This window comes from Drosophila eugracilis, unplaced genomic scaffold, assembly GCF_018153835.1.
Source record: "Drosophila eugracilis isolate 14026-0451.02 unplaced genomic scaffold, ASM1815383v1 contig_2154, whole genome shotgun sequence".
Taxonomy (NCBI): domain Eukaryota; kingdom Metazoa; phylum Arthropoda; class Insecta; order Diptera; family Drosophilidae; genus Drosophila; species Drosophila eugracilis.
The window spans coordinates 9,864,614-9,888,752 of NW_024573038.1; the positions used below are offsets into that span (position 1 = coordinate 9,864,614).

The 24,139-nt window shown below is 42.0% G+C and overlaps 7 protein-coding genes across 11 annotated transcripts; 4 read left to right on the top strand and 3 right to left on the bottom strand.

Annotated features, from left to right (window-relative positions):
• The first annotated feature begins 52 nt into the window (after nucleotides 1-52).
• On the top strand, nucleotides 53-1,809 carry LOC108114618 (charged multivesicular body protein 7). Its single transcript, XM_017225685.1, has 4 exons — nucleotides 53-623; nucleotides 693-912; nucleotides 970-1,179; nucleotides 1,237-1,809. The coding sequence occupies exons 1-4, from the start codon at nucleotides 153-155 to the stop codon at nucleotides 1,686-1,688; spliced, it is 1,353 nt and encodes a 450-aa protein (XP_017081174.1). The 5' UTR covers nucleotides 53-152; the 3' UTR covers nucleotides 1,689-1,809.
• Nucleotides 1,807-8,125, bottom strand: LOC108114617 (rho-related BTB domain-containing protein 1). Of its 4 annotated transcripts, none has more exons than XM_017225682.1 (14): nucleotides 7,769-8,125; nucleotides 5,656-5,885; nucleotides 5,490-5,593; nucleotides 5,230-5,427; nucleotides 4,425-4,961; nucleotides 4,105-4,369; nucleotides 3,932-4,045; nucleotides 3,785-3,871; nucleotides 3,644-3,727; nucleotides 3,419-3,584; nucleotides 3,264-3,340; nucleotides 2,929-3,199; nucleotides 2,472-2,625; nucleotides 1,807-2,415 (listed from the first exon to the last, which is right to left on the bottom strand). In XM_017225682.1, exons 2-13 carry the CDS (start codon nucleotides 5,833-5,835, stop codon nucleotides 2,495-2,497), a joined length of 2,214 nt encoding a protein of 737 aa, XP_017081171.1. In that variant the 5' UTR covers nucleotides 5,836-5,885; nucleotides 7,769-8,125; the 3' UTR covers nucleotides 1,807-2,415; nucleotides 2,472-2,494. The 4 variants fall into 4 exon arrangements, with proteins under 4 accessions (XP_017081171.1, XP_017081172.1, XP_017081170.1 ...); XM_017225683.1 differs by having other exon boundaries at nucleotides 2,472-2,646; nucleotides 4,105-4,366; nucleotides 4,446-4,961; nucleotides 7,769-8,124; XM_017225681.1 differs by having other exon boundaries at nucleotides 2,472-2,646; nucleotides 4,105-4,366; nucleotides 7,769-8,124.
• Nucleotides 8,126-8,417: 292 nt separating this feature from the next.
• On the top strand, nucleotides 8,418-12,669 carry LOC108114580 (insulin-degrading enzyme). Its single transcript, XM_017225634.2, has 14 exons — nucleotides 8,418-8,662; nucleotides 8,726-8,860; nucleotides 8,934-9,068; nucleotides 9,124-9,394; nucleotides 9,450-9,678; nucleotides 9,729-9,931; nucleotides 10,032-10,117; nucleotides 10,175-10,634; nucleotides 10,695-11,045; nucleotides 11,104-11,335; nucleotides 11,394-11,600; nucleotides 11,665-11,957; nucleotides 12,014-12,223; nucleotides 12,283-12,669. The coding sequence occupies exons 1-14, from the start codon at nucleotides 8,607-8,609 to the stop codon at nucleotides 12,508-12,510; spliced, it is 3,096 nt and encodes a 1,031-aa protein (XP_017081123.1). The 5' UTR covers nucleotides 8,418-8,606; the 3' UTR covers nucleotides 12,511-12,669.
• Nucleotides 12,506-14,242, bottom strand: LOC108114582. Its single transcript, XM_017225637.2, has 3 exons — nucleotides 13,569-14,242; nucleotides 13,028-13,510; nucleotides 12,506-12,954 (listed from the first exon to the last, which is right to left on the bottom strand). Exons 1-3 carry the CDS (start codon nucleotides 13,804-13,806, stop codon nucleotides 12,608-12,610), a joined length of 1,068 nt encoding a protein of 355 aa, XP_017081126.1. The 5' UTR covers nucleotides 13,807-14,242; the 3' UTR covers nucleotides 12,506-12,607.
• Nucleotides 14,243-14,261: 19 nt separating this feature from the next.
• Nucleotides 14,262-17,131, bottom strand: LOC108114581 (protein inturned). The gene has a single exon (XM_017225636.1). The coding sequence runs from the start codon at nucleotides 17,033-17,035 to the stop codon at nucleotides 14,432-14,434; it is 2,604 nt and encodes an 867-aa protein (XP_017081125.1). The 5' UTR covers nucleotides 17,036-17,131; the 3' UTR covers nucleotides 14,262-14,431.
• A 1,165-nt stretch (nucleotides 17,132-18,296) lies between these two features.
• Nucleotides 18,297-22,076, top strand: LOC108114023 (toll-like receptor 6). 2 transcript variants are annotated; one of them, XM_017224770.2, is made up of 6 exons: nucleotides 18,297-18,665; nucleotides 19,126-19,356; nucleotides 19,451-19,660; nucleotides 19,877-21,495; nucleotides 21,578-21,705; nucleotides 21,764-22,076. In XM_017224770.2, exons 1-6 carry the CDS (start codon nucleotides 18,374-18,376, stop codon nucleotides 21,990-21,992), a joined length of 2,709 nt encoding a protein of 902 aa, XP_017080259.1. In that variant the 5' UTR covers nucleotides 18,297-18,373; the 3' UTR covers nucleotides 21,993-22,076. The 2 variants fall into 2 exon arrangements, with proteins under 2 accessions (XP_017080259.1, XP_017080260.1); XM_017224771.2 differs by lacking the exon at nucleotides 19,451-19,660.
• Nucleotides 22,077-22,336: 260 nt separating this feature from the next.
• LOC108113956 (DNA primase large subunit) lies at nucleotides 22,337-24,084 on the top strand. The gene has a single exon (XM_017224669.1). It carries the CDS (start codon nucleotides 22,406-22,408, stop codon nucleotides 24,005-24,007), a length of 1,602 nt encoding a protein of 533 aa, XP_017080158.1. The 5' UTR covers nucleotides 22,337-22,405; the 3' UTR covers nucleotides 24,008-24,084.
• The last annotated feature ends 55 nt before the right edge of the window (nucleotides 24,085-24,139 follow it).

Here is a 24,139-nt window from a genome sequence, read left to right on the forward strand (position 1 = left end):
AAAATTTCGTTGCAGATCTTTGAAAACATTTAATCATTGTGCAGCACTAAGTAACAGCTGACTATCGATATAAGCAGATATTACCAAACATAAACATAAGAAACGACGCGCAATTTTTATAATCAGAGCGACGGTATTTTGGGGCCTTAAAGATGAGCCTTTCAAGCGGGGATAAGACAAATGGAACGGGACAGTTTCGCTTTCCCGAGAGCTGGAATGATAATGCCAAGATGAAGCTGCAGTTCGCCATGTTCCGATCAAGAGATCTGGACACCGAGGACTACGACGCAAAAATGAAATTCTGGATGGATATTATTGTGAAGTATCTGAAATTCAGCGGAAGACCCATCTTCAGTCTGCGCGATCTGCAACTGCAGTTCATGCGGGGTGACCAGCTGCCCGCCTGTTTGGAGACCGTAATATCCGAGATGCACCACCGCAAACAGATTCGATTCCGCAGTGAATTTGAGCATGATCCGGCGAATTCATGGAGCAGCTGGCTGGTCAACAGCCTGGTAAAACGTCCCCTCTCATGGGGCTGGTCCAAGATTAAGTACAGCGTGGTTTCGGAGGACTTGGAGGCAACCGCTTTAATTGAAAGGATTCATCTAGATGTCTTAAACGTATGTAAATTATTTTAATATTTTTGAAATTTTCAATATAATAATCTAATCTAATTTACATCTTTACAGAGTACTTGTGACCTTATAGCAGAGAAAGTTCTATCGGAAAACAGCGGGAAACTCCTTCATTTCGATGCGTTTAAATCGCTTTGCAAAGCTCAAGAAGTCCGAATTTATTCAGAAAGAGATTTATGTGTTTGCTTGTTAGCCTTAAATGTTCGACAAATCGTCGGTCTAGAATTTAAGATTGAAAAAAGGTTTCGGCAAATCCATTTGGTAAAAATCCCAAGTAAGTTTTTAAAATATAAAAATGCATTCTTTTATTCATAATTTACCTTGTATATAGAAAAAGAGGGCGATGATCTCAATATAAGCCAAGAAGATCATGCTGTCCACAATCTTCAGAATACTCAAGCTCAGTTACTAAAGCAACTAGAAGACCTGGAGGAAGATATTAAGGTGAACGACAACAAAGCTCGACAATTATTGAAGGAGAACAAGCGCCAAATGGCCAAAACATATCTACGAAAAAGGCATCTCTTGGAGAAAAACCATGGTATTATTTGACTTACTTACTTAATTGACTTCATAATGTATTTTTAATTTTAACTAGAACGTCGAAGTCTTGCCCTGCACAACATCGAATCCCTTTTGTCCAGCGTGGATGAGGCTCAAAATAGTGGCGTTGTTCTAGACGCTTACAAAATAGGCTCAAATACCTTGAAGAAGGTTCTCTCGGAATCTGGCTTGAAGTACGACAACGTTGACGAAGTCCTGGCCGACGTACGGGACACTCTCGATCAGCATCGGGAAGTACAGGACGTCATGTCCAATAGCGTTTCGGACAGCATTAGCCAGGAAGACGATCTGCTAGAACAGGAATTGCGTGATCTGTGTGGCGAATCAACGCCAGCTACCTTCAGTCCGTTCAATAATAACAACCAAAAGACGGAGGTCGTTATAACGGATGAGGAGATGATTGCCATGTTACAAGATCTCGAGGTTGAAGATGGTTCTGTGTCTCAATTGAGTATGAGAACTGCTAAACCTGCCCAAGTGCTTTAAAATGCGTTTTGAGTTTTGTTTTTTATCCGGCATGTGAACTGTTTTTTCCACTTAGCTATACATTTAATGATGTGTAAATGTTCAATCAAATATGTCTTAATTAAAACAAGGTTATACATGATTTGTTCGTAATTGCTTTATTCTATCATTCTGTACAAAATGCGTCCTTATCGTAAAGTATTGCTTAGGGCTATGGCTAGACAAATGTTTCCGTAAGTAGGAATTCAAAAATATACATACATACATGTCTTAGGTAAAGGTACAAATATAAGGATATACACATGTTCTGCGTCCTTTCGCTTCCTATATTCCGTGGAATCGTGCAGAACAAGATGGGTGTACATCGATATATCGTAAGGCAATACAGCGAAATGCTTCGCATCGCCGAGGTGCATGTGCATACATACTCGTCTATGCTTTGCATTATATATAGGCGTATAAATATAAGAAATCCGAAGCACTTTGCAGTATGCTCCTTTGTTCTGGGTCGAGCTACGTTGGACTTATTAGTTAGTAATCACTAAGGCAAATTTTGCGCTCCTATATATTGCGTAATGTCAAAAGCAGACGCGCCACTCCCCCTCCATTCTCAATCCCTATCCCCGCCCACGTCAAGTTGTCTGTCCTTGAGGTTTGTTATGTGTGGATTTGGAAAAGTATTAAAATACTTAAAATCGTACAGATGAAACAGATAAGGACCGGCAGGATCACAATGAAGCGCAGTGATCTGAAAGATGTAAGTGTGTTTATAATATATTCTTTAATACAAGATAGTTTACGAACCTTCCTTGCCCGAGGGCTGGGTGTCAGAGATTCAAGTCCATGTCTGCCTCCAGATCAATGTGATTGATCGAGTTTCCGGCACTGTTAAAGATCTGATTATCGGCGTTGCTGTTCTCCGTAGTTCCGCTCACGTCTCCACTGCGCTTTGATTTACCTAACAGCCAGCAAGAGAATACTTTGACCAAATTTCGCAAATTAATATTATGATGATGGCGTTGTCGTTGTAAATGAGCAAGGAAATCAAAAGGAAAGGAAAACCGTAACGAGACACCTGGCTACTTATACAAACCGTTCACACGATACAAACATTATCCTCTAATGCTAGCAGCAAACAGAAAATGATTATCTGGCTGAAACTAAAACCTGAGCTAATTCTCCAATTGGAGAATTTTGGGTCTGGGATGTCAAGTGTGCTGGGATGTGGAGCAGATAATACCGTAAAAGAAGAAAAACTTACCACCCGTGAAGCACAGACAACCCTCGTCATCGCTCGGTGACTCCCGCCTCGAGCTCTTCAGCTTCAGTTCCTTGTTCAACTCGTTCAGGCAGCGCTGATAGTAGTCGTAGTCCTTGAGATACCAGACTGGAGGCCAGCGATGCTCGCGCAAATACTCCTGATTATCCTGATGCAGAGCCTTCAGGCCCTTGAGTGAGAACTTACAAATAAGGTTGTAATTGACGCATAGGTACGACATGCACCATTCGGCCAACTGATGTGCGTTGTGCAGCTGGAAAAAGAATATTTATTAGTTAAGAATTTGTGCTAAGAAAAAATAGTTCAACTAATTTTACCTTTACTGGCTCCAACAACTTTAGACAGTGGTCCACCGTTTCATTGGTTTCGTTCTGGGAAATTAGAGTGAGATCTTCTAAACACGAAAACCAAAATTGAGGAGACAAAATTACTTTCTGTGTAATAGTAAAAAATGTTTTTTTTAGTTACTAACCGATAACGCGGCACTCAACCAAGTTGAGCAAGCGCGGCAGGCAGAGTCGGTTGGCCAGCTCCAGTAGATTGAGGCACTTGACGGCCGAGATTGGCGGAATCTGGTCAGTATACAGGTAGCACAGCAGCTTATGGAATGTGTATATTGTAACGCCAGGGAATACAATCTTAAAGAAAAGGGATTTAAATAAATTTTGTAGGATTTCATAATGTTATCAAGCCTTACCACATTGGAATGTGCCTCACGAAAGTCGCCAAGCAACATAGCGCGCATAACATCACAACGGCCAACTAACACAGCGCGATGTGCCTAAAATTGATTAGATATAGGTTAATTAGAATAAAATGATCCTCAAATATCATATACCTTCATTAAACCATCGTCCAGTTCAAAGGTGACATCGCTGAAACAGCCGTCACCAATGCAATGCCTTTCCATGCTTTCTTTGATGCGCTATAGTAAATTATTAGAGTTCTAATCGGCATACATATAAATATCCAGTAAATTGCTTACAAGACAAATGTGCGGATTTGGCTCGTCGCTGGAGTTCTCCATAACGGTTTGCGGCCTGGAAAGTAGCTGAGTCAGTTGCGGCAGTTCTAACAGATCGGCAGCTTCTCTAATTTCCTGTGGGCATAAAGTAATGAATTAAAAAATACTCTAAGGTCGCCGAATCATTACTATACCTGCAGATTATTGCAATCTTTGTCAATTGTACCGGTATAAATAAATCTCAGGCACTGATGCAGAGCTTGCGGAGATATAAGCTTGCTGAGGGTGACAATCGTCTGCAGTCCATTCACTCCTCGTTGATTTTCCACGTGCACCAGTCTAATGCTTTGCAGAACCGGATGATGCAGCTCCCTGTACAGATCGTTGGATCGCTTGGTGGACTCCATGAGCGGTAAAGCCTGATAACTGGACCGGCGCTTCAAATGTTCCCACATGCTGCTTTAATTAAATACTTTAATAGATTAATCAGAAGGGATGAAAAGCCTATACCCACCGTTGTGTGCGTGATTCGTACCGTATCAGAGATTCAGTGTCGTCGTTAAAATCCGCTATGGTTGCCTCTCCGAATGTGGAGCTGACCATGCTAGACTCACTACTGCTCCGTCCGCCCATGTCGGTCAGCTCTGTGCTTAGCAGGCGCTGGAAAATACTGGACGCGGCGGCCAGCATGAATCTGTGCACGGCAAACTTGGTGCCACCCGCACCGACCAGAACGAGATCGGTGTAGGCCTGCGATAGGAACATATTGTATATGTCCTGCCGATAGTGACCGACCATGACGGTGACCTCCGGTGGTGGCGGCTTCGGTGGCCGGAACGGCGCCTGCAGCAGCGGTTTCTGTACCTTCTTCAGGTTCGTCATCCAGAAGCGCTGCTGCCGGCGTGCAATCAACGCGGATCGAATGGCATTTTCAAAGACTTCGTTCACTCCAAAGTAGGTAAAGACGCTGGTCTCATAATAGGCCACCCCTAGCTCCTTGGCCACGGCTCGTGCCTCGTCTGGCATAACCAGATCGCTTTTCAATGCGGCCCTGTAAAATAAATTATATTAGGAATCACTATTAATGTACTAAATTAGGAGAAAAAACCATGCTTAACGTTCAATTTAAATATAATTTCTCAGAGCATTTTCTTAAATTGATTTCTTGCAGATTTTGAATCATAGAAATCATATTAATTCCTTTTTTCAGTTCAGTTTGTTCTCATTAAAAAAGCTAAAAATAATTTCAATCTAAACTATAAGTGAATTAATGAAATGACCCACAAGATAACCGGCTGAAACCTGTTAGTTAGGCATACCGAACAAAGGTTCCCTTCTCGCCGAAATACGAGAGATAGTTCTCATCGCGGTACATATAGCGCAGGTCGTTCTTGCACCCAACTAGAATGACGGGCACATCCGGACAAAAGCGGCGAATTTCCGGATACCACATCATCTTGCAGTTGCGCAGGGAAATCGGACTGGCAATGGAAAAGCACAGCAACACCACATCGGATCTGTTGGTCAAGAAGAACATTGTAGTTGTTAAAATGGCTAAAACTTTGAAATGGCTACAAACCTGCCGTAGGCGAAACGCCGATCCTTGTCGTGGTCACCAAATGTATCCCATAGGCGAAGTGAGACATTCACTCCATCAACTACCTCCCACGATCGCTCGAGAACCTTTTGATTTGGATAAGAAGATGTAAATGGGATTTTATTAAATATAAAGTAGGATAGCTTACATCTTTATATATGCGGTACTGGTCGATGGCCCACACGGTAGGCACATGTGTGGATAGCAGCTGGGAAAGCGAGACATGCTTGTTGCAGGCTCTTGCACAGATCAGTCGCGTCTTGCCCACTGCCGTGTCACCCACTAGGACACACTTAACCAACTCCTGATGCGGCTGCTCGTTGTCCATTTTGGGCTAGCACTTCGGCGATGATTCACAATGGCACAAGTTTGTGGAAACTAAAATGTCAAATATTGGTATATTTATTGAGGTTTCCGAATTACGCAATATTTTTCTTATTTAATTATTTAAAGAAAGAAAATCTAGAAATTTGCAGATACCTCCAATATGCTTTCGAATTAATGCGTAGACAATAAAAAGAACATTTTCTCATCTCTGGCTATAAATTTAAACTACGTAGAAGTGCTGTCTTAATGCTTTTAAGTTTTTGTAAAGTCTATCACTGATGCTAATTTCTCATCTAATAATCGATATGCTAATTATTCTATTACACAAAACATGGTCTGCATGAACATATTGTGTGAAGGCGAAACGATTATATCCCGTGCTTAATTCCCCATTGAGAAGTTTACGTTAACAAATTTGATTTTAATCAACTTAATTAACTGTTTTTTTTTAAATTGATATATATTTGTAAATGCAGGTGATCTAGTATCAACGAATATACGGAACAATAACTGATCTACGTTAACAAAAAAATGGTTCAGTCTACAAAAGTTTTTATTTGTTTATGTTTACCATATTACAAAACCCCATTGTGCTATAGAAACCCAATTTCCAGGCTATTTATTTACCCATCCACAATATTGTAATGAGAACGTCGATATCATATACCGAGAAATATATTGGACCCCGTTATCGCAGGCTATAGTATCATTCATTGACCCCTTGGTTTACTTGTGGCGGAGGAAGCTAAAGCAAGTATATCAGATACGAAGCGATAAGCTCTCTTTTGGTCTCTAATTGAACTTAATTGAGACTGCACTAAAAATATCTGCCATCAATCCTCCAGCCGCAATGAGCACACTTCTTCCTGCGTGGCCCACGCTGCATGGGAATCCATTGTCCGATCTTTTCCGTCGAGCTGCAATCTATTTTCGGAAGCTTTTCGAATCCAAAACAATAACAATACAATTGAAGACACTTTCATAATTTCCTACAGGATTGTGTTCATATGGTGTCTTTTCTTTTCTGTCAGTATTATGGATCAACGGACATTAACCCTCTAAATTATATTTGTTTCCTTTGTTTACAGCTTTCTTATGAACCGCCTGTTAATTTATCGTTGCACTTCAGTAAGATTTTTTTATTAAGCATAAAGTTTTTATTTTGAAGGTTAACTACTACTCTGTACTTAACAAAGATCAGCCGTATTTTATTTATGGAAGTTAAGGAAACCTGTTTAATAGAGGATATCTTTAGTTTTAAAGCTCTCAGCTTTTTAATTTTATGTATGTAAAAAAAAAGGTTTTTTGTACATTTAGATTTGAAATTGTATTGAAACACATTTCTGCCAACAGAAAAATTAAATCCCATTTTAGCACTTAAAAATCAAATTTATTTATAGCCAGGATCTAAGTAATTCATCATGCGAGGTGTGAAACTGACCAGGTAATTAGGTATTAGGCACTTCGGTTAGCGGGAATTCGCAGAGCATGCCACATCATATTAGCATAATTAACATAGTATGCCCCACCATAGCGGCAATCTTGTGCTTTATTTTACAAAGTCTGGGAAAGTCTCCTTTTTCAATTCAATTTTGCCAGCTTATTGATTTTCTCGTGCCATTGCAAAACGGTCACAAACACCGTTACCAAACGCACACTCAAACGCGAACAGAGCACGGGAACTTTGTGAGAGGGGATCTTGAAGTTCCCACTCTCCGTTCCGGTAAACTTGGCCCATTTCTAAGGGCCAATAAAACGAGTCATATGAAAAAAAAAATCGTTTAATTTAAGAACATATTTAGCATCCAAAACACTTGCACTTTTAAGCCAATAAAAAACACTTCGGTGGGTAAACAATTTCATTAGAACTTAATTTGATTGCTGGTCGAATGAAACCAGAAATTATCTTCATGGACGTTGTGATACGGACTTACCTCTGGAAAGGCCTGATCCCACGGATTATACGTATTTGCCTCAATGTTCTTACTTTTGCGTATTGCACTTATCAACACGCACACCAAAACACGGCATTTTACAACAATTTGCATTTATTTCTGCACCCACACACACCGATGGCGACGCAGTTTGTGGTTCGCAAACATTCGCAAACACACTCTTAGGACTGGGAAACTATTGGCATAACCGTAAACTGGCTGCCGACTGCGGCGGATTGGAAAGTCAACCGTTTGTTTGCCAGTAGCACTATCAATAAAATAAAATAATAAAATGCAGTTACAGCCCGCAATTCTTCCGCGCCAGTGTTGCCACAACTGCTGTGGATGGTCAGGCGTCGTTGCCGGATGATCGGAGAACGGGAAAGCACGGAATATTTATTTTTATAACGATTCATTTCAGGGTTGCTGCAGGTGACTTCAATTTAGATTTTATAGTGATATATTATTCTATGGTGACTAAAGTCTTAATAAAGTAGAGAGGTCTAAGATAACGAAATTTTATTTTTAAATGCAGTTCCTTACAAAATCAAAGCTTTTCTAATAATTATCACTTCGGGAACCACTACAAACTCATCGATCAGGTAACCCAGTGAACTAGTTCCGCAGTTCTATACGGTGACAACACTATGAACAGATGATTATTTGCTATTGTAGTTGTTGCGAAACGAGTAAATTTAATTTTGACTAAAAACGATTAAAATTGAGTAAACGCAGACACAACCGGCTCGAAAACGCACTTCAGCAACTTCGAACAGTTTAAACGTACGAGTGCAACGTGAAGCCGGAGTTCAGTAGTTTCTAGTATTTCACAAACTAAATGTATCTTACGTGCAGAAAATCGATTTTTGCCTTAACAGCGGTTTTGGGTCGACGGTTGGCAGCCTTAATTAACATTTCCTCCCGCGAACTCCATTAAATCGCACTTATTTCGCACAGGTCAAGTGCGGTGAGGACCAGCATTTCAGTAACGCAACGAACAATTGGAACGCTAAGAAATCCCAAGATGACAGTAGCCGAGAGTTCCCAAAAATCCCCAACGAGAAAGACCGATAACATGGAGCCAGTTTTGAGGTAATTGCTGCATCATATGTACATATATCTAGTAGATCATCTAATTCATCATACGAATCATTCGAATCCACAGATTAAACAACATTGAAAAGTCGCAGCAGGATACGCGGGACTACCGAGGATTGCAGCTGGAAAACGGCCTAAAGGTCCTGCTTATCAGTGATCCCAAAACAGATGTCTCGGCAGCAGCTTTGTCCGTACAAGTGGGGTAAGTAGTTCTAAAGACTCTTGGAATTCTTGCCTACTAAATATCTCACTTACAGTCACATGTCCGATCCCACAAACCTGCCAGGACTGGCGCACTTCTGCGAGCATATGCTCTTCCTGGGCACCGAGAAGTATCCTCATGAGAATGGCTACACCACATACCTCTCGCAAAGCGGTGGAAGCAGTAATGCAGCCACCTATCCCCTAATGACCAAGTATCACTTCCACGTGGCGCCGGACAAGTTAGATGGAGCCCTAGATCGCTTTGCCCAGTTCTTTATAGCCCCTTTGTTCACACCCAGCGCCACTGAGAGGGAAATCAATGCGGTAAACTCATTTAGAAATACTTATTTGACATGGAACTGAAATTAAATCATAACAGGTGAACTCTGAGCACGAGAAGAACCTGCCCAGCGACCTGTGGCGCATCAAGCAGGTAAACCGGCACCTGGCGAAGCCGGATCATGCTTACAGCAAGTTTGGTAGCGGAAACAAGACTACACTCTCAGAAATACCCAAGTCCAAGAACATAGATGTGCGGGATGAGCTGCTCAAGTTTCACAAGAAGTGGTACTCCGCCAACATTATGTGCCTGGCTGTCATTGGAAAAGGTTGGTCCATTTGTGATAGTTTCTACAAGTTACTAATTACTCTTATACAGAATCGCTGGACGAACTGGAGGGCATGGTCTTGGAGAAATTCTCGGAAATCGAAAACAAAAACGTCGAAGTTCCGGATTGGCCGCGTCATCCCTACGCTGAGGAGCGCTATGGACAAAAAGTGAAAATAGTGCCTATTAAAGACATCCGATCGCTAACGATAAGCTTTACCACAGATGATTTGACGCAGTTCTACAAGTCGGGCGTAAGTTTAAGGTACCACTGCGATGTGGCTACGGAAGAGTTTGAGGATTCCCAAAAGGTGCCTCTCTAGTTCGCCCACTGAACCTCTTGTTTATTTATAGCCCGATAACTATCTGACGCACCTCATCGGTCACGAGGGCAAGGGAAGCATTTTGTCCGAATTGCGGCGATTGGGCTGGTGCAATGAGTAAATTCATCGAGACTTAATAACCGTTTCATTCATATTAAGCTTTTCCATTTGCAGTCTAATGGCTGGACATCAGAACACACAAAACGGCTTTGGGTTCTTTGATATTGTGGTCGATTTAACACAGGAGGGCTTGGAGCACGTAGATGACATTGTCAAGATCGTGTTTCAGTATTTGGGAATGCTGCGCAAAGAGGGTCCCAAGAAGTGGATATTCGACGAGTGCGTGAAACTCAACGAAATGAGATTTCGGTTTAAGGAAAAGGAGCAGCCGGAAAACTTAGTCACCCATGCAGTTTCGTCCATGCAAATATTCCCACTGGAAGAAGTACTTATCGCTCCATATCTGAGCAACGAATGGCGTCCAGACCTCATTAAGAGTTTATTGGACGAGTTAGTTCCCTCTAAGAGTCGCATCGTAATGGTAAGCCAGAGTTTTGAGCAGGACTGCGACCAAGCTGAGCCCTACTATAAAACAAAGTACGGCGTTCAGCGTGTGACCAAGGACACAGTGCAAGTGAGTTTATTTGTTAATCGCAGCTTTTTAAAAAAAATAACCTTGTTTGCCCATTTGTAGTGCTGGGAAAATTGTGAACTTAACGAGAACCTGAAACTGGCACTGCCAAACAGTTTTATACCTACAAACTTCGAAATTTCCGAGGTTCCAGCCGATGCTCCTAAACATCCCACGATCATTTTGGACACGCCCATTTTGAGGGTATGGCACAAGCAGGACAATCAATTCAATAAACCGAAAGCTTGCATGACGTTCGACATGTCCAATCCCATTGCTTATCTGGATCCCCTGAACTGTAACCTGAATCATATGATGGTGATGCTGCTAAAGGATCAACTCAACGAATACTTGTATGATGCTGAACTAGCCAGTTTGAAACTGAGCGTCATGGGAAAGACTTGCGGGATTGACGTAAGTTTTCACTACTATTTTTTTAGCTATTGAAATGTTAAAATCCCGTCATTTGCAGTTTACTATTCGAGGTTTCAGTGACAAGCAGGTTGTGCTGCTGGAAAAGCTTTTAGATCACCTTTTTGATTTCTCTATCGACGAGAAGCGTTTCGACATCCTCAAAGAGGAATACGTACGTTCTCTGAAAAACTTTAAGGCTGAGCAACCCTATCAGCATTCCATATACTATTTAGCTCTGTTGTTAACCGAAAATGCCTGGGCGAATGTGGAGCTCTTGGACGCTATGGAACGTAAGCGAACAGGTTAAGTTATCTTTGATAAATGTTTACTGATAAGTTTTTTTTGAAGTCGTTACCTACGATAGAGTATTGAATTTTGCTAAGGAGTTCTTCCAGCGTCTGCATACCGAGTGCTTTATTTTTGGAAACGTTACCAAGCAGCAGGCTACGGATATCGCAGGACGAGTAAACAATCGATTGGAGGCTACAAATGCAGCAAAGCTTCCCATTTTGGCACGGCAAATGTTAAAAAAGCGGGAGTATAAGCTGCTTGCTGGTACGTAAACTAAAAACATGTCTTTTAGTGGTCCCCATTATTAATTATCCATATTTCTTTTAAGGCGACAGCTACTTGTTTGAGAAAGAGAATGAGTTCCATAAAAGCTCCTGCACACAGCTCTATCTGCAATGTGGCGCACAAACGGATCACACAAACATAATGGTAAATCTGGTGTCTCAGGTGCTTTCCGAACCCTGCTACGATTGCCTGCGCACAAAGGAGCAGCTGGGCTACATCGTGTTTAGTGGAGTGCGTAAAGTCAATGGAGCCAATGGCATTCGCATAATCGTGCAGTCAGCGAAGCATCCGTCTTTTGTTGAGGATCGTATTGAGAACTTCCTGCAAACTTATCTGGTAAAACAACCCCATCCTCTATCCTCAATACTTTAACTAATTTAATATATTTTTAGCAAGTAATTGAGGATATGCCCTTGGATGAGTTCGAGCGCCACAAGGAGGCTTTGGCTGTGAAGAAGCTGGAAAAGCCTAAGACCATATTCCAGCAATTCAGCCAGTTCTACGGCGAGATAGCGATGCAAACGTATCACTTTGAAAGGGAAGAGGCTGAAGTCGCAATACTCCGAAAAATAAGCAAAGCTGATTTCGTTGAATACTTTAAGGTGCGAAGATATAGCTTATCTAAAAACTCTTCAGTCTGAAAACCTCTTACCATTCGCAGAAATTTATCGCAAAGGATGGCGATGAACGTCGCGTTCTGTCCGTACATATTGTGTCCCAGCAAACAGACGGGAATGCCACGACCGAAGCAGAGCCTGTGGAAATCACGAACATGGACCGACACAAACCAATCAGCGATATTGTGACATTCAAGTCATGCAAGGAGCTTTATCCTATCGCATTGCCATTCCTCGACATCAAGGCGAAGGGAGCACGCAGCAAGCTGTAAAGTGGATTCAGGATATGGAAATCTTTTTTAAATAGCACATGGTTTTGGTCTCTGTTTGTTTTAATTGCCCAATCGAAAACAACCGTGGTTCCGTCGTTCACAAATATAAAAGAATCTGAATCAACAAAGCGTTCTGCTTGATATAAGAACTACCTAAAAGCACGCTGTTCGGGATGGAAAAGCCCATGTCCAGCTTGTTCAGTGCCTGCGAGCTGAGATCCAGCGACCTTCGATGGCTTTGATTCTGATCCAGTATAGATATTTTATGTTTTAGAGGCACATCTTCGGTCCATTTGGTATTTTGAAAGATTCCATCCATTTCTAACAAGATGTTGTTGCTTTGGCCGGGTTTTGATTGCGGATTAAAAATTCCGTATCCTAGTTGCAGGTTAAGCAAATCGCGATTCATGTGATGGAAGGTGCATTTCAGTTGCAGTGATTTGCCTAAAAGTGTGATAATTGAAATTGGAAGGATGCATTAAATATCGGATGTGTTTTTTTAGAATTAATTACTTACCTTTATAGCTAAATATTGGGCTACTGACTGTGGCCAGCTGAGGAGCTTGAATAAGTTCCGTAACGTTTTCCAACTTCCAGTAATAAGTGAATAACTTTACATCCTGATCGGCCAGTACGGTGTTATTAAACTTATCAACTTCGTTATCCCGAGTTACCAAATCTGAGTTACCGTTTGCCTCCAGGTCCTTAAGAGTGGGTGTCTTCTTAGCTCCAAAGTCAGAAGCAACTTCATTTTCCTCTGGCTTAAAATTAGTTAAATTGGATATCTTTTTGGGTGTTTCTATTGGCTTGAAGAATGGCAAAGGAGATGGATTTACTGATTTGATAGATGGGGGTGGAGGTGGAGTTGGTAAAGGTGTTGGAATGGCTGTGTTGACTTTCACACCACTTGACTTTGCTAAATGCACCAAAATCAGCTTCATAACGCGGAGCTCTTCGAAAAGCCTGCTCTCCAGATTCCGGAAGGCCATATTCATTTCATCTGTATAACAAATATAATAAGGATTAAGCCATTAAAGGTAAGAAATAATTCAACCAACCTGATCCACACACTCCTTTCAGTGTTTTTGTGGTGACAGCCTCGGCAGATGCTTTCACCTCCCCCGCAGTCACAGTGCAGACAGCTTTTTGCACTTCACTGGGTAATTTCGGAGCCGTTTCAGTATCTGACAGATTGCTGGTGATGTTTAACAGTCCTTTGTCGGTTTCCTCCTCCAATGCCATCACCATGGAGAGAAAAACAAAGCAGATAATCCATCTAAGTGAGCTTTTATACATTTCAAGATTTTAAGATCTTTTAGCAGCGTTCAGATAAGATATCTTTTTTATTGGAACACCCAAACGGAACTGTCGATGGCAATATCTTATTTTGAGAAATTGGCATAGACAGAGTGTTTGGGGAGCACCACCTTGAGCCGCTTGTTCACGTGGATTTATTGCTCGGCATGTCTCTTGTCTTCTGGTGCGTGGAACTACTTATAGAATGGGACCCTCCCACAGAACTCTAAAAATAGTGACCATCTTTGATGGCTTCTCTAGTCTGAACTATGAATGAATGAAACATATTCGCACAATGTTTGCGTTCATGTTAAATACCAATTTATTCTCTGCAATTTAACAGAAATATACATTTTCCCAACTTGTGAGAGTTTTTGCAAAGCTTGCATTTTTTAATTTGCGATTTTTTGTTTGAATATTTTTTTAAATACTTAATGTATTAGTTCTTTCTGTATTTTTTGTTTTTCTTTAAAAATCAGGAAAGTTAATTAAATATATGTATCGGGCAAGAAGAAACATATAAAAGTCTAGGGGCTTTTCCAAGGATAATCTAATGTATCATCATTCTAAATTTTAAATAAGAAAAATAACTTCATTTTTGTAAACCTATAAAACAATTAATTTCCTATCCCATGGAGAAGAAGGACAATCGAAAGGCCATCTCCACTATGTTTTGGGGCACGTCGGAGCGATGACACACATAGACTTCCTTGGCTGGCGACTGAAACAGACGACCGACCACCACAAAGCGACTGCTCTTCGAAGATGCGGTTTGGCCCTCGGCTTTTGACTGCGAGCATGCCTCCAGGGTCATGCCGTGCTCTTTGACCAGGGACACAGCCTGGCTACTGTGCCCGTTGGAACTTGTCTGTGCTCTTGAGGACTCCGTAAGATGCCTTCGGTAGTGCTTTGATTTCTCCAACACGGCGTGGATTATGTGACACGCTTGTCGGATCTCGGAAAGAAACGAGAAACTCTCCGAACTATCGGTAAATGGAGCAAACAAAGATCCATTAGCTACGTCAATGTAGACGTAGTGGAGCACAGAATTCTTCCAGCCGGCGGAAATTTTGACAGGCACTACATTGTTGATTTCCTTCCACATGGATTCTGTCATCTGGCTCTGATTGTGGCTCTCGGCCCCGAGATTTAATCCATAGTGAAGTGGATGTTGAACGGCAAAGTTTTCCCAATCGGAACCGCTATCTGAATCGTCGCCAGTGCCATGGATAGGGGTCAATCGCCTGCGGGAGGAATCATCTTCGCTGGGAGTCAGGCTGTGTATGGAGGATCCACCCAGCGAGGAACACAGTTGCGCCTCTTCCTCCACCGAAGGACTCAGAACGGTTAGTTTCTGCTTAAGGAAGGACTCAAGCCGGTTGTTGGGCTCCTTCTCTTGATCCCTGCTATCCCCGGCGGTGGCCTCCAGCACCTCGGGTCTCTTGTTGGATACGGACCAAAACATGGCCAGGGATTCAATACCACACTGTACTAGGTGATCTAGTGTCTCCTGAATTTCTTCGATGTAAAACAATGAAGGTCCTACCACCGCATCTGGAGCCATGTCCGGAGCATCGAAGATCTTTAGGATCACTGCCAGACTCAGGTGGTTCCTCGTGCAAATTGTGAGAAAGTAGCGACCCGTGGCACTGGGTAGCACGATTTCCTCCCAAACATACATCTCACGAACTCTGATCCCCGGAGCAGCACCAAGAAGCTCGAAGATTCCACGGCAACGCAGGAAACCTTCAACACTGACCCTCACTTCCGGTGGAAGCAGGCTAGCCACTAGGAATCCATCATAGTACAAAGCACTTCCGTAGATGAAAAACTCGCGATGAGTGGTCAGCGGCTCATCATTCCAGTTGCGGTAGTCCATGGCCTCCATTTCGCTGAGGGCGTCAAAGATTCGAAGCTGGGCTTCTTTGGGCAATGGCAAGCTGCGGGATTGACCAAGGAGCTCCTCGAATCGGATATGACCACGACATCTGGCAAGAAGGCGGGTCCTTTGAATTTCACAGAAATGCCGCAGGAACAGCTTCAGATTCGAACAGTTTTCCGGTCCTCCCTCCTGACTAAAACTCTCCAAAACCAAGCCAGGCAACGAGAAGCGTATGTATCCTATGAGCTCATCCGATCGCAGACTGCATTCCGCCGCACTACAAAGTCCGCCAGCATAGGCGAACAGCACCAGGAATCCATTAAGCCTTCGGTAATTCACATGGTATTGGACCTGATCCACCAAGAGTCGGGAACTGAGTGGTTGGGTGTGTAACTCACTGAGGACGGCATGAAGGGTAAGGAAACTGCCTCGGGCTTTGAAGAGGAAGTTATCGGCAGTTTCCGGGAAATAGTAAAGAGAATCCTGTTGCTGTTCATGTTGGTAGCACTCCGGTGGCAGTAGCAACATGGCAAAAGGCAGGCTTATATCCGTGGTATTTCCAGAGCTCTCGGAATTTCCTTCCGTTATTAACATTTGTTCGAACTTCTCCGTAAACATGGCATAGTTCTCCACTTTGCAGACCTGCTCCGAATGGGGATTTTGATTATAGCCGGGATCAGTGGGGCCTATTGTGCCTGCCGAGCCGCAAGACTGGAATCCAAGGCAGACCTGAGTGGGTTCCACGAATTGCTGCAGCAACTCATCCACATTGCTGGCATATAACTCAATGCCATTTAGTGATCTGAACCAATCTCCCCTCTTTATGCCGTGCTGCAGGGCACTTAGATCATGAACGAATCCATCGACCATCAGGCATTCTGGTTGATCCGGAAACGGAAGTACCCTGAAGCCCAAGATCGACTCCACTGCAGTTGAACGTCGACCGAAACGAAAACGATCGGCGGCTGTGATCACCAGCTCTAGTTTCTTGGGATCGGGGGCAGCCGTCTTGAACTGTGAGAATCGGAACTCTTGCGGTTCCGTCTGGGAATCCAACTGGCTTTGGCTGTGGGACTGGTTTTGGTTCTGACTCTGATTATTGCTGTGCGGCTGGCGACGCGACGATTTCTTTCCCAGGCGCAACGATCGGCGCATGAACTCCACCCGCCGCTCCGCCGAGGTGCCAGTCTTCTCATTTTTCACATACTCCATATAGAAGAGACTACCGTCCGTGGCCACGTACTCCTCCCAGTTGGCCAGATCGCTGGCATCACTGTACGAATTGCTTAGCGAGGAGTTTGAACTGGAGAAGGCCTCGGAGGCAAGGCTGCCCGGCGACTTGCGCATATTGCACCGGGGATATTAGGTCAGTTATCTTAAGATTAATCTCCTATTATCCCAGGTATATATTCTACTTTCTTCCGTCGCTAGATACCGCCTCAGTTCAGCTCTGAATGTCGACTAACAGCCGAGATCCGATCTCAGCACTCAAAACCTGTTTCTGATTGAGCTCAGAGTTCGGCAAGCCCCCTACCACTTCACTCAAATTCCAGCGGGAAACAATCCACTCTCTTTTCAGTTTCTTTCTCCATTTGTTAGGCGTAACTGAAACTAACCATTGGTTTTCTGACGGTTACCAGAATCTATTCTCTGCGAATTTTCTACTATTACTCCGTATTCCAAATTCCCTATTTCAAGACAAATACCACATCTAAAAAGTGCAAAAAAGTATTAATTAAGATTTAAAAGACTTTAAAATAAAATTGACGTCTCAGTAAAGGATTGTGTTATCAACGGTAGATTAGCAAAATCTATATTCCTCAATGGAAAGCTTCCGAACAAAGGCTCACTGGTCAAAGGCTATTAATTTCAAATACAGAAGCACTGTCTTTCATTCTTTCAATTTATCAATCAATACTGTTACGGAAAGGAATTGGTATAATTAATTGGACAATTTGTGCAGCAAGCTGCTATAGTGGTAAGCTTTCCCTATCATTGATAAACTGATAATCTAAGATTTGCCAAACAGTTTCTTATCAATTCAGACTGGACACAGTAAATCAACGCTTTTCTATCTAGAAACATTCCAAAGTACTTGAGTAGTAAACAAAAGTGTTTCACTTTAATTTATGTTCTGGCTAAATACAAACTATATCGTTGATCCCAAGCACCGATCCCATTGAAGTACGGTACTAATCACCATTTCCCGACGACCAGATAATTATCCGATATGGAATCACTGCGTGGGCGTGAGGCGGGACGCATTCTGCCACCGAAATAGCGATACGCTGATAGTCCCGGGCCATTCAAAGGAAGATATTGCCAAAATTGATAAGCCTTATCGTGGCATATGTATCGCTGCTACCAATAATTTTCGCTGACCAATAGCCAGACTAAAACACTTGTCAGTCTTTTTCGGGATCCCAAAGCGATTGCTTCGTTTAATGGCAACTAATAGAATTTTCGTGCAAACTCGGTAGCCGTGAAGTCTTACAAAATGTTTATGAAATTTCTTAATAGCCAGTGAAAATGAAAGTCATTTAAGGCTAAAAATATATGACATTAGACCAGTGATTATACAATTTAAGCGCGCTTATCTATCCAGGCGACTGTGCAATCAAACAAGAGTCAAGTGATATTTATTAGACCATTTCGTACGCAATATAAGTGCGTAATTAAGTGAAAATGACACCCAAATATCTATGGGATGTTATAATAGTGTCCCTTTTGCTGGGAAATGTGAATGTGATATCTTCTGAGGTATCGACTCCTGATGGAATAACCACAGATCTAGACTCAACATTAACATCAAGTGAGGACAGTGATGAAGATAATAAAGAGACAACTGATCTTAAATCCCTCTTGCTGAAGTACGAATCGGATGACGGCAATATTTGCCTTTTGGATATGATTAAAGAGGATGTAATATGGTGGATATATTCTAACGGAACCCTAAAGGAAGGAACTAAAAAATTCGGTAAATCTCTTCAAAAAACCCACTATAAAAATCGGTTAGCTCTATTGATTTGATAGCTCATTTGATTGAACATTGTTAACAGCAATCAAAGTGATATATTTTCACGCTTCCGCCAATTCGAATAGACTGCTGATAAAAGCTTTTTAGTGTTAACTTAAGCCAGTAGAATCATTAACTATTATTGTACCTGTTATCGCTAAAAGCTTTGCTTAACTGGTGAATTAGGGGGTGGATTTAACAAAGCTATTTGCTACTATCAGGGTCTTGGCAAAAATAGATTGTTCAAGAATGTTATTTGCAGAATTGAATCGGTATAAAGTACTGTAAATAAGTTTTATCTGTAAGTATAATTAAGGTAGGTAGGTGTATGATTTTAAATATAGCTAAGAAAAAACCCTAATCGATTGTTGAGCAGGTCATTTCATTACATTTTATCATAACTATAATTACTTATTTAAAGCATACAAAATGTATTTGGATCTATCGCATGGTAACCTGAAGGAAGACTCCGACTTGTTGCATGCTACCAGATCAGCGAGAAAGTTCATCGGATGGAGAATAGAGATCTTCTCGGCCGCCTTTAATTCGTTGAGAGCTGCACCGTTCAAAACCCTACACACCATGAAGGAATCCTTAAAGTTTTTATCGCTGCGGGGAAACAATTTCGCTGATTTGCTCCCAGATGCTGAAGGTAGGTTCCCATGGCAGTGGTGTTTCTATATTCCATACCCACAAAGTTGAATGGTAAACATATTCTGATGGTCAGTTATTCTTCGCAATTTTAGCCTTTGGTCGATTCTTAAATGAAACCCGCTTGGACTCAAGCAACACTTCACAACACAAATGCGATAATAATGCCACCGATCTGTACGATCGGGAGTGTTATTTATACTTTCAAAACAACACAAACACGGAACACTCAATCACGACCGGTATAGACTATGAGCACTATATTAATTTATTAAGAGGTCGTTTTCATCATCACGGAAAGACATGTAAGACCACAAATTAAACACTATTAATCAGAAAAACACATTATTGGATAACAACAAGTAGAAAGGATAGATTCCTTAAATTTAGTTTAGGTTATGCATCCCACTTCTTGCCATAATCTTTGTTTTTTGAATATTAAATAAATTTTGTGAAAATTTTTAAAGTGATCTAGCTAATCTTATTCCTTTATTAAAAACGTTTTCATTTTCTTTCTACAGCCCAATCCATAGCTTGGGCGAGTTTCCCTAAACTCCCTCGACTTGTGGAGCTGGACATTAGCAACTGCAGCATAGAGTATGTGAGCAAAGATGCCTTCAAGAACATCAGTAACCTGAAGCGGCTCTTCATGTCGGAAAACAAGATAATGGCCCTAAACCATGACACATTTTTCTACATTCAGAAATTGCAATATTTGGATCTTTCCTTCACCAACTTCCTGACCTACAGTTATCAATTGCAGTTGCCTACTCTTGAAATGGCCCTCAGCCTGATCTATGGCCTAAAAATCCAACAGAATGTATTCAAGCTATTGCCAGAATTAATCTACTTGGACCTGTCCCACTCAAAGATGACCCGGAATAGTGCTGTGGCCTTTGCCCATCTAGGGGATAAGTTGAGGTTCCTAAGTCTGTGCTATACGGCTATCCCCATGGTGAGCAGCGCTATCTTCAAGAATACGGTTTTGGAGGGTCTGGACTTGTCGGGAAACCCCTATTTATCCTATAACATTATCGATGACGCCTTTGATGGAATTGCTGACACCCTAAAGTATTTGTACTTTGAGCGTTCGAACCTGAAAGATTTGGAGTGGTCCAAGTCGTTGAAGAAGCTCCAAGTGCTGGGTCTTTCGGGTAATAATATAAATTCCCTGACCCCGGTGATGTTCCACAACCTGGAGTCGCTGGAAATCCTAGATCTCAGCTCGAACCATGTGGGCAATTGGTATCGCAGTGCCTTCCACAATAACTCCGCGTTGAGGGTATTAAATCTGAGGAGTAACACCATCAATATGCTGTCCAACGAGATGCTAAAGGATTTTGAGGGTTTAGAATACCTAAGTCTGGGAGATAATGCTTTTATATGCGACTGTCATTTGAGAGCGGTCGTGGAGGTAGCTGCTGCGAATAACAAGGAAGCGGACTGCTCCTACAACATCCTAAACTATAGCCAGGGATCGGTGGAAAGCGATCTAATAACGGCAGCAGAGTTACTGAATATAGATCGAAATATTTGGCAGAGTCGCTATTTTCCCAAGTTGAAGAAGAGTTACTCTAACGTAAAGGAATTTAATCGTGTTAATCATATATTCAGATTCCGTTTCTCTATCGAGGATTATAAGGTTACCAAGTGCTCTACATCTGCTTCATATCATTTGGATGAATTCGGAGAAGATCTCACTCTGAAATTTCAGCTGCTGGACTACGAGGCCAGTCAGTATTATTGCTTTAATAACACCGATCAACTCCAGGTCGATGAGCTCAACTGTCAGGTTCGAACGCTAAGTGATCTTACGGAGGAGTTGCACCGGGTTACGAATACTGTGATCGCTGTGGTTGGCAGTATTGTTGGTGTTTGCATACTGGGATTCATTATTTACCTGAGGCGATGGCATATCCACTACTATTATTCCTCCTTGAAGTCAGCTGCATTGTTGTCCAGTGCCTCGAAAGAGTCGGCGGATAACTTCACTCGTATATCCCAAAGGGATCCCAGCGCCGTATATGACATCTTCATTAGCTACTGCCAAAACGATCGCCCTTGGGTGCTCAATGAACTCTTGCCAAATGTAGAGGAAACTGGGGATGTATCCATTTGTCTTCACGAGCGAGACTTTCAGGTAAAATTATTTAAATTAATTGTTTTTTAATATCAAACTTCAAATGTATGAAATTTGCTTAATTAAATTAAATTCTTTATAGATCGGAGTAACAATCCTGGACAACATTATCTCCTGTATGGATCGTTCTTACTCCCTAATGCTCATCATATCCTCAAAATTCTTGCTAAGCCACTGGTGTCAATTTGAAATGTATTTGGCACAGCATCGGTAAGAGATATTGATTGAATAAAACTTAAATTACTTAACTAAATTATTTCCAATTCAGAATCTTTGAGGTGAGCAAGGAACACTTGATCCTGGTTTTCCTAGAAGACATTCCACGTCGAAAACGTCCAAAAACTTTACAATACCTAATGGATGTGAAAACATATATTAAATGGCCAACTGGCAAGGGAGATGCAAGTCCCAAATTTGAGGAGCGAAAGCTTTTTTGGAAACGGTTAAGAAGATCACTAGAGGTCATAGGAATTAGTTCTAGAGAGGTTTATGTTTAAGAATTACCTAGCGTACCTTATTTTGGTACAAAGAGTTCTAGTCAGATTAAAAAGTACCTGAAAATAAATAAAAATAAAACTTTATTTAACTATTACCAACTATAAATAGTTTCCTAATATAGGAATAATATATTTTTTAATAATAATCAATCCATTTTTAGAAGTATAAGAGGCTTGATGTTTGTTTACTTCATTTTTTTAAACAACTTTATTTTTCTGGAGCTTTTAGTTAGATTATGAACACCGATCAAGTTTTAAAATAACGAATATAGCCAACTCTTTATCGATAGGTTTTTTTTTTCAACATCAATATCGATAACCATGACAACAGCTGATCCTGGTCATCACCAGTTTAGGCGCCAAAACAATATTAAGGGCATTAAACAAATTGTATTTTACAATATCGTAGTAAAATGGAATTCCGCCTTAAGAAACGTCCGCGACATGAAGTCAAAGTGGAGGTGGTCAGCCTGGAGACCAAATATCCACACAACGTTATGATGTACCATTATCCGCCAATGGATGACGTGCATCTAGAGGAATTCGAAGAGCTAGCACTGGAGCGCCTGCGCCTTCTTCGTGTCCTTGACCGCGCAAGTAGCAGGAATCTTCGATTGCTCTCCGATGAGTGGAAGGAGTATGTTAGTGCAGAATTGACCCGTGAAGGATTGCGCAACTATCTGAGACTTTGCACCGCCGGCGGAGGCACTAAACACGAGGCAGATATTCAAACCCGACGACGTGATTATATTTCACACTTTATCCTGCGGCTGGCATACTGCCGTTCCGATGATCTTACACGCTGGTTCGTGGCCCGCGAAATGGATTTATTTCGATACAAATTCGCTGCACTCAGCAGCTCTGAGGTGAAGCAGTTCTTGGAGGCCAATAACTTTGATGTACAACCCCTTACTGAGGCTCAAAAGGACGAGGTTAAGAATGGTCTGTACGAGAGCACAGCGGGTCAGAGTGTAGCCAAGATCGAGCTGTTAGACTTCTACAAGGTACCGTTCACCCAGGTTTTGGATCTAGTGCGGAGTCGACGGTGCTATTTGAAAGCAGGATTTGCCTATGTGAACACCCAAGATTTGGTATTTATAGTGGGTACTCGGCAACAGACGGAAATCGAACAAGGACTGCAGTCAGCCAAAAGCATGTTGGCGGACGTAGAGGGTGACGAGCGCATATCCCGCATGCTAAAAGCCCTGCATAACTCATACACCGGTAAGGATTACACAGTGTGCCGAGATGCAGCTATACCCATCGAGTCCCTCGACCAGCTCTCCAAGACTTCAATGCCTTTGTGTATGCGCATGTGTCATGAGCACATTCGCGCTCACCATCATATGAAGCACAACGGTCGTATGCAGTATGGCCTGTTTCTTAAGGGGATTGGTGTGACTCTGGAGGATTCCTTACGATTCTGGCGCGAGGAGTTCACGAAGAAAATAGACGCGGACAAGTTCGCAAAGAGTTACGAGTACAATATATACCACAACTACGGAAAGAAGGGATCTATGGTCAACTATACCCCCTACTCCTGCGGAAAGATCATCAAGGATATGGTTGCGCCAGGAGATTGCCACGGCTGTCCGTATAAGTACATGGATCAGGGCTCTTTAAAAACCAAGCTATCCTCTTACGGCCTATCTGCTAGCGCAATCGAAGAGGTTATGTTCTTCGTGTCCCGCGGTCATTATCAAATTGGCTGCGGCAAATACTTTCAGATCACCCACAACTCCGCTGTGGAGCCGACCATTAGTCATCCAAACAGCTACTTTGAAGAGAGCCAAATAACGATGGGAAATAGGCAGAAGCGCACCAACGGACCCTCTCAGCCTAAAGCCAGAATACGGCCGGATATCAAGGGTTGTGGAGATCGTTCTATGTTGATGGGAAATGACGACGATGAGTTGTGGCGAATTGCAGAAACCCAAGAGCGCGCCATGCAGAGTCAAAAGGACATATCAGAGGCCTTTAATGATGACCTTGATCTTACGCAAATTGATTGCTGATCGTTGTACCAACAAATATCTAAGATAATTAGGATAACGCAGAAAATAGGAAGTAAAATATAAAATAAATATATAAATCTTAACAAATATTTATCTATAGATTTTTATTCTAAGGACGTTATCCTAATGTAT

Coding starts and splice junctions, on each gene's coding strand:
- LOC108114618 (XM_017225685.1), top strand. CDS start 153: ATGAGCCTTTCAAGCGGGGATAAGACAAATGGAACGGGACAGTTTCGC. Junction 624..692: donor TTCATCTAGATGTCTTAAAC/GTATGTAAATTA, acceptor ACATCTTTACAG/AGTACTTGTGACCTTATAGC. Junction 913..969: donor CCATTTGGTAAAAATCCCAA/GTAAGTTTTTAA, acceptor CCTTGTATATAG/AAAAAGAGGGCGATGATCTC.
- LOC108114617 (XM_017225680.1), bottom strand. CDS start 5,835: ATGGACAACGAGCAGCCGCATCAGGAGTTGGTTAAGTGTGTCCTAGTG. Junction 5,594..5,655: donor AGTACCGCATATATAAAGAT/GTAAGCTATCCT, acceptor CCAAATCAAAAG/GTTCTCGAGCGATCGTGGGA. Junction 4,370..4,424: donor TACGAATCACGCACACAACG/GTGGGTATAGGC, acceptor ATTTAATTAAAG/CAGCATGTGGGAACATTTGA.
- LOC108114580 (XM_017225634.2), top strand. CDS start 8,607: ATGTATCTTACGTGCAGAAAATCGATTTTTGCCTTAACAGCGGTTTTG. Junction 9,395..9,449: donor CTGAGAGGGAAATCAATGCG/GTAAACTCATTT, acceptor AAATCATAACAG/GTGAACTCTGAGCACGAGAA. Junction 11,958..12,013: donor ACTTCCTGCAAACTTATCTG/GTAAAACAACCC, acceptor ATATATTTTTAG/CAAGTAATTGAGGATATGCC.
- LOC108114582 (XM_017225637.2), bottom strand. CDS start 13,806: ATGTATAAAAGCTCACTTAGATGGATTATCTGCTTTGTTTTTCTCTCC. Junction 13,511..13,568: donor GAAAGGAGTGTGTGGATCAG/GTTGGTTGAATT, acceptor TTTGTTATACAG/ATGAAATGAATATGGCCTTC. Junction 12,955..13,027: donor CCCAATATTTAGCTATAAAG/GTAAGTAATTAA, acceptor TCACACTTTTAG/GCAAATCACTGCAACTGAAA.
- LOC108114581 (XM_017225636.1), bottom strand. CDS start 17,035: ATGCGCAAGTCGCCGGGCAGCCTTGCCTCCGAGGCCTTCTCCAGTTCA.
- LOC108114023 (XM_017224770.2), top strand. CDS start 18,374: ATGACACCCAAATATCTATGGGATGTTATAATAGTGTCCCTTTTGCTG. Junction 19,661..19,876: donor TCATCATCACGGAAAGACAT/GTAAGACCACAA, acceptor TTCTTTCTACAG/CCCAATCCATAGCTTGGGCG. Junction 21,706..21,763: donor ATGTATTTGGCACAGCATCG/GTAAGAGATATT, acceptor TTTCCAATTCAG/AATCTTTGAGGTGAGCAAGG.
- LOC108113956 (XM_017224669.1), top strand. CDS start 22,406: ATGGAATTCCGCCTTAAGAAACGTCCGCGACATGAAGTCAAAGTGGAG.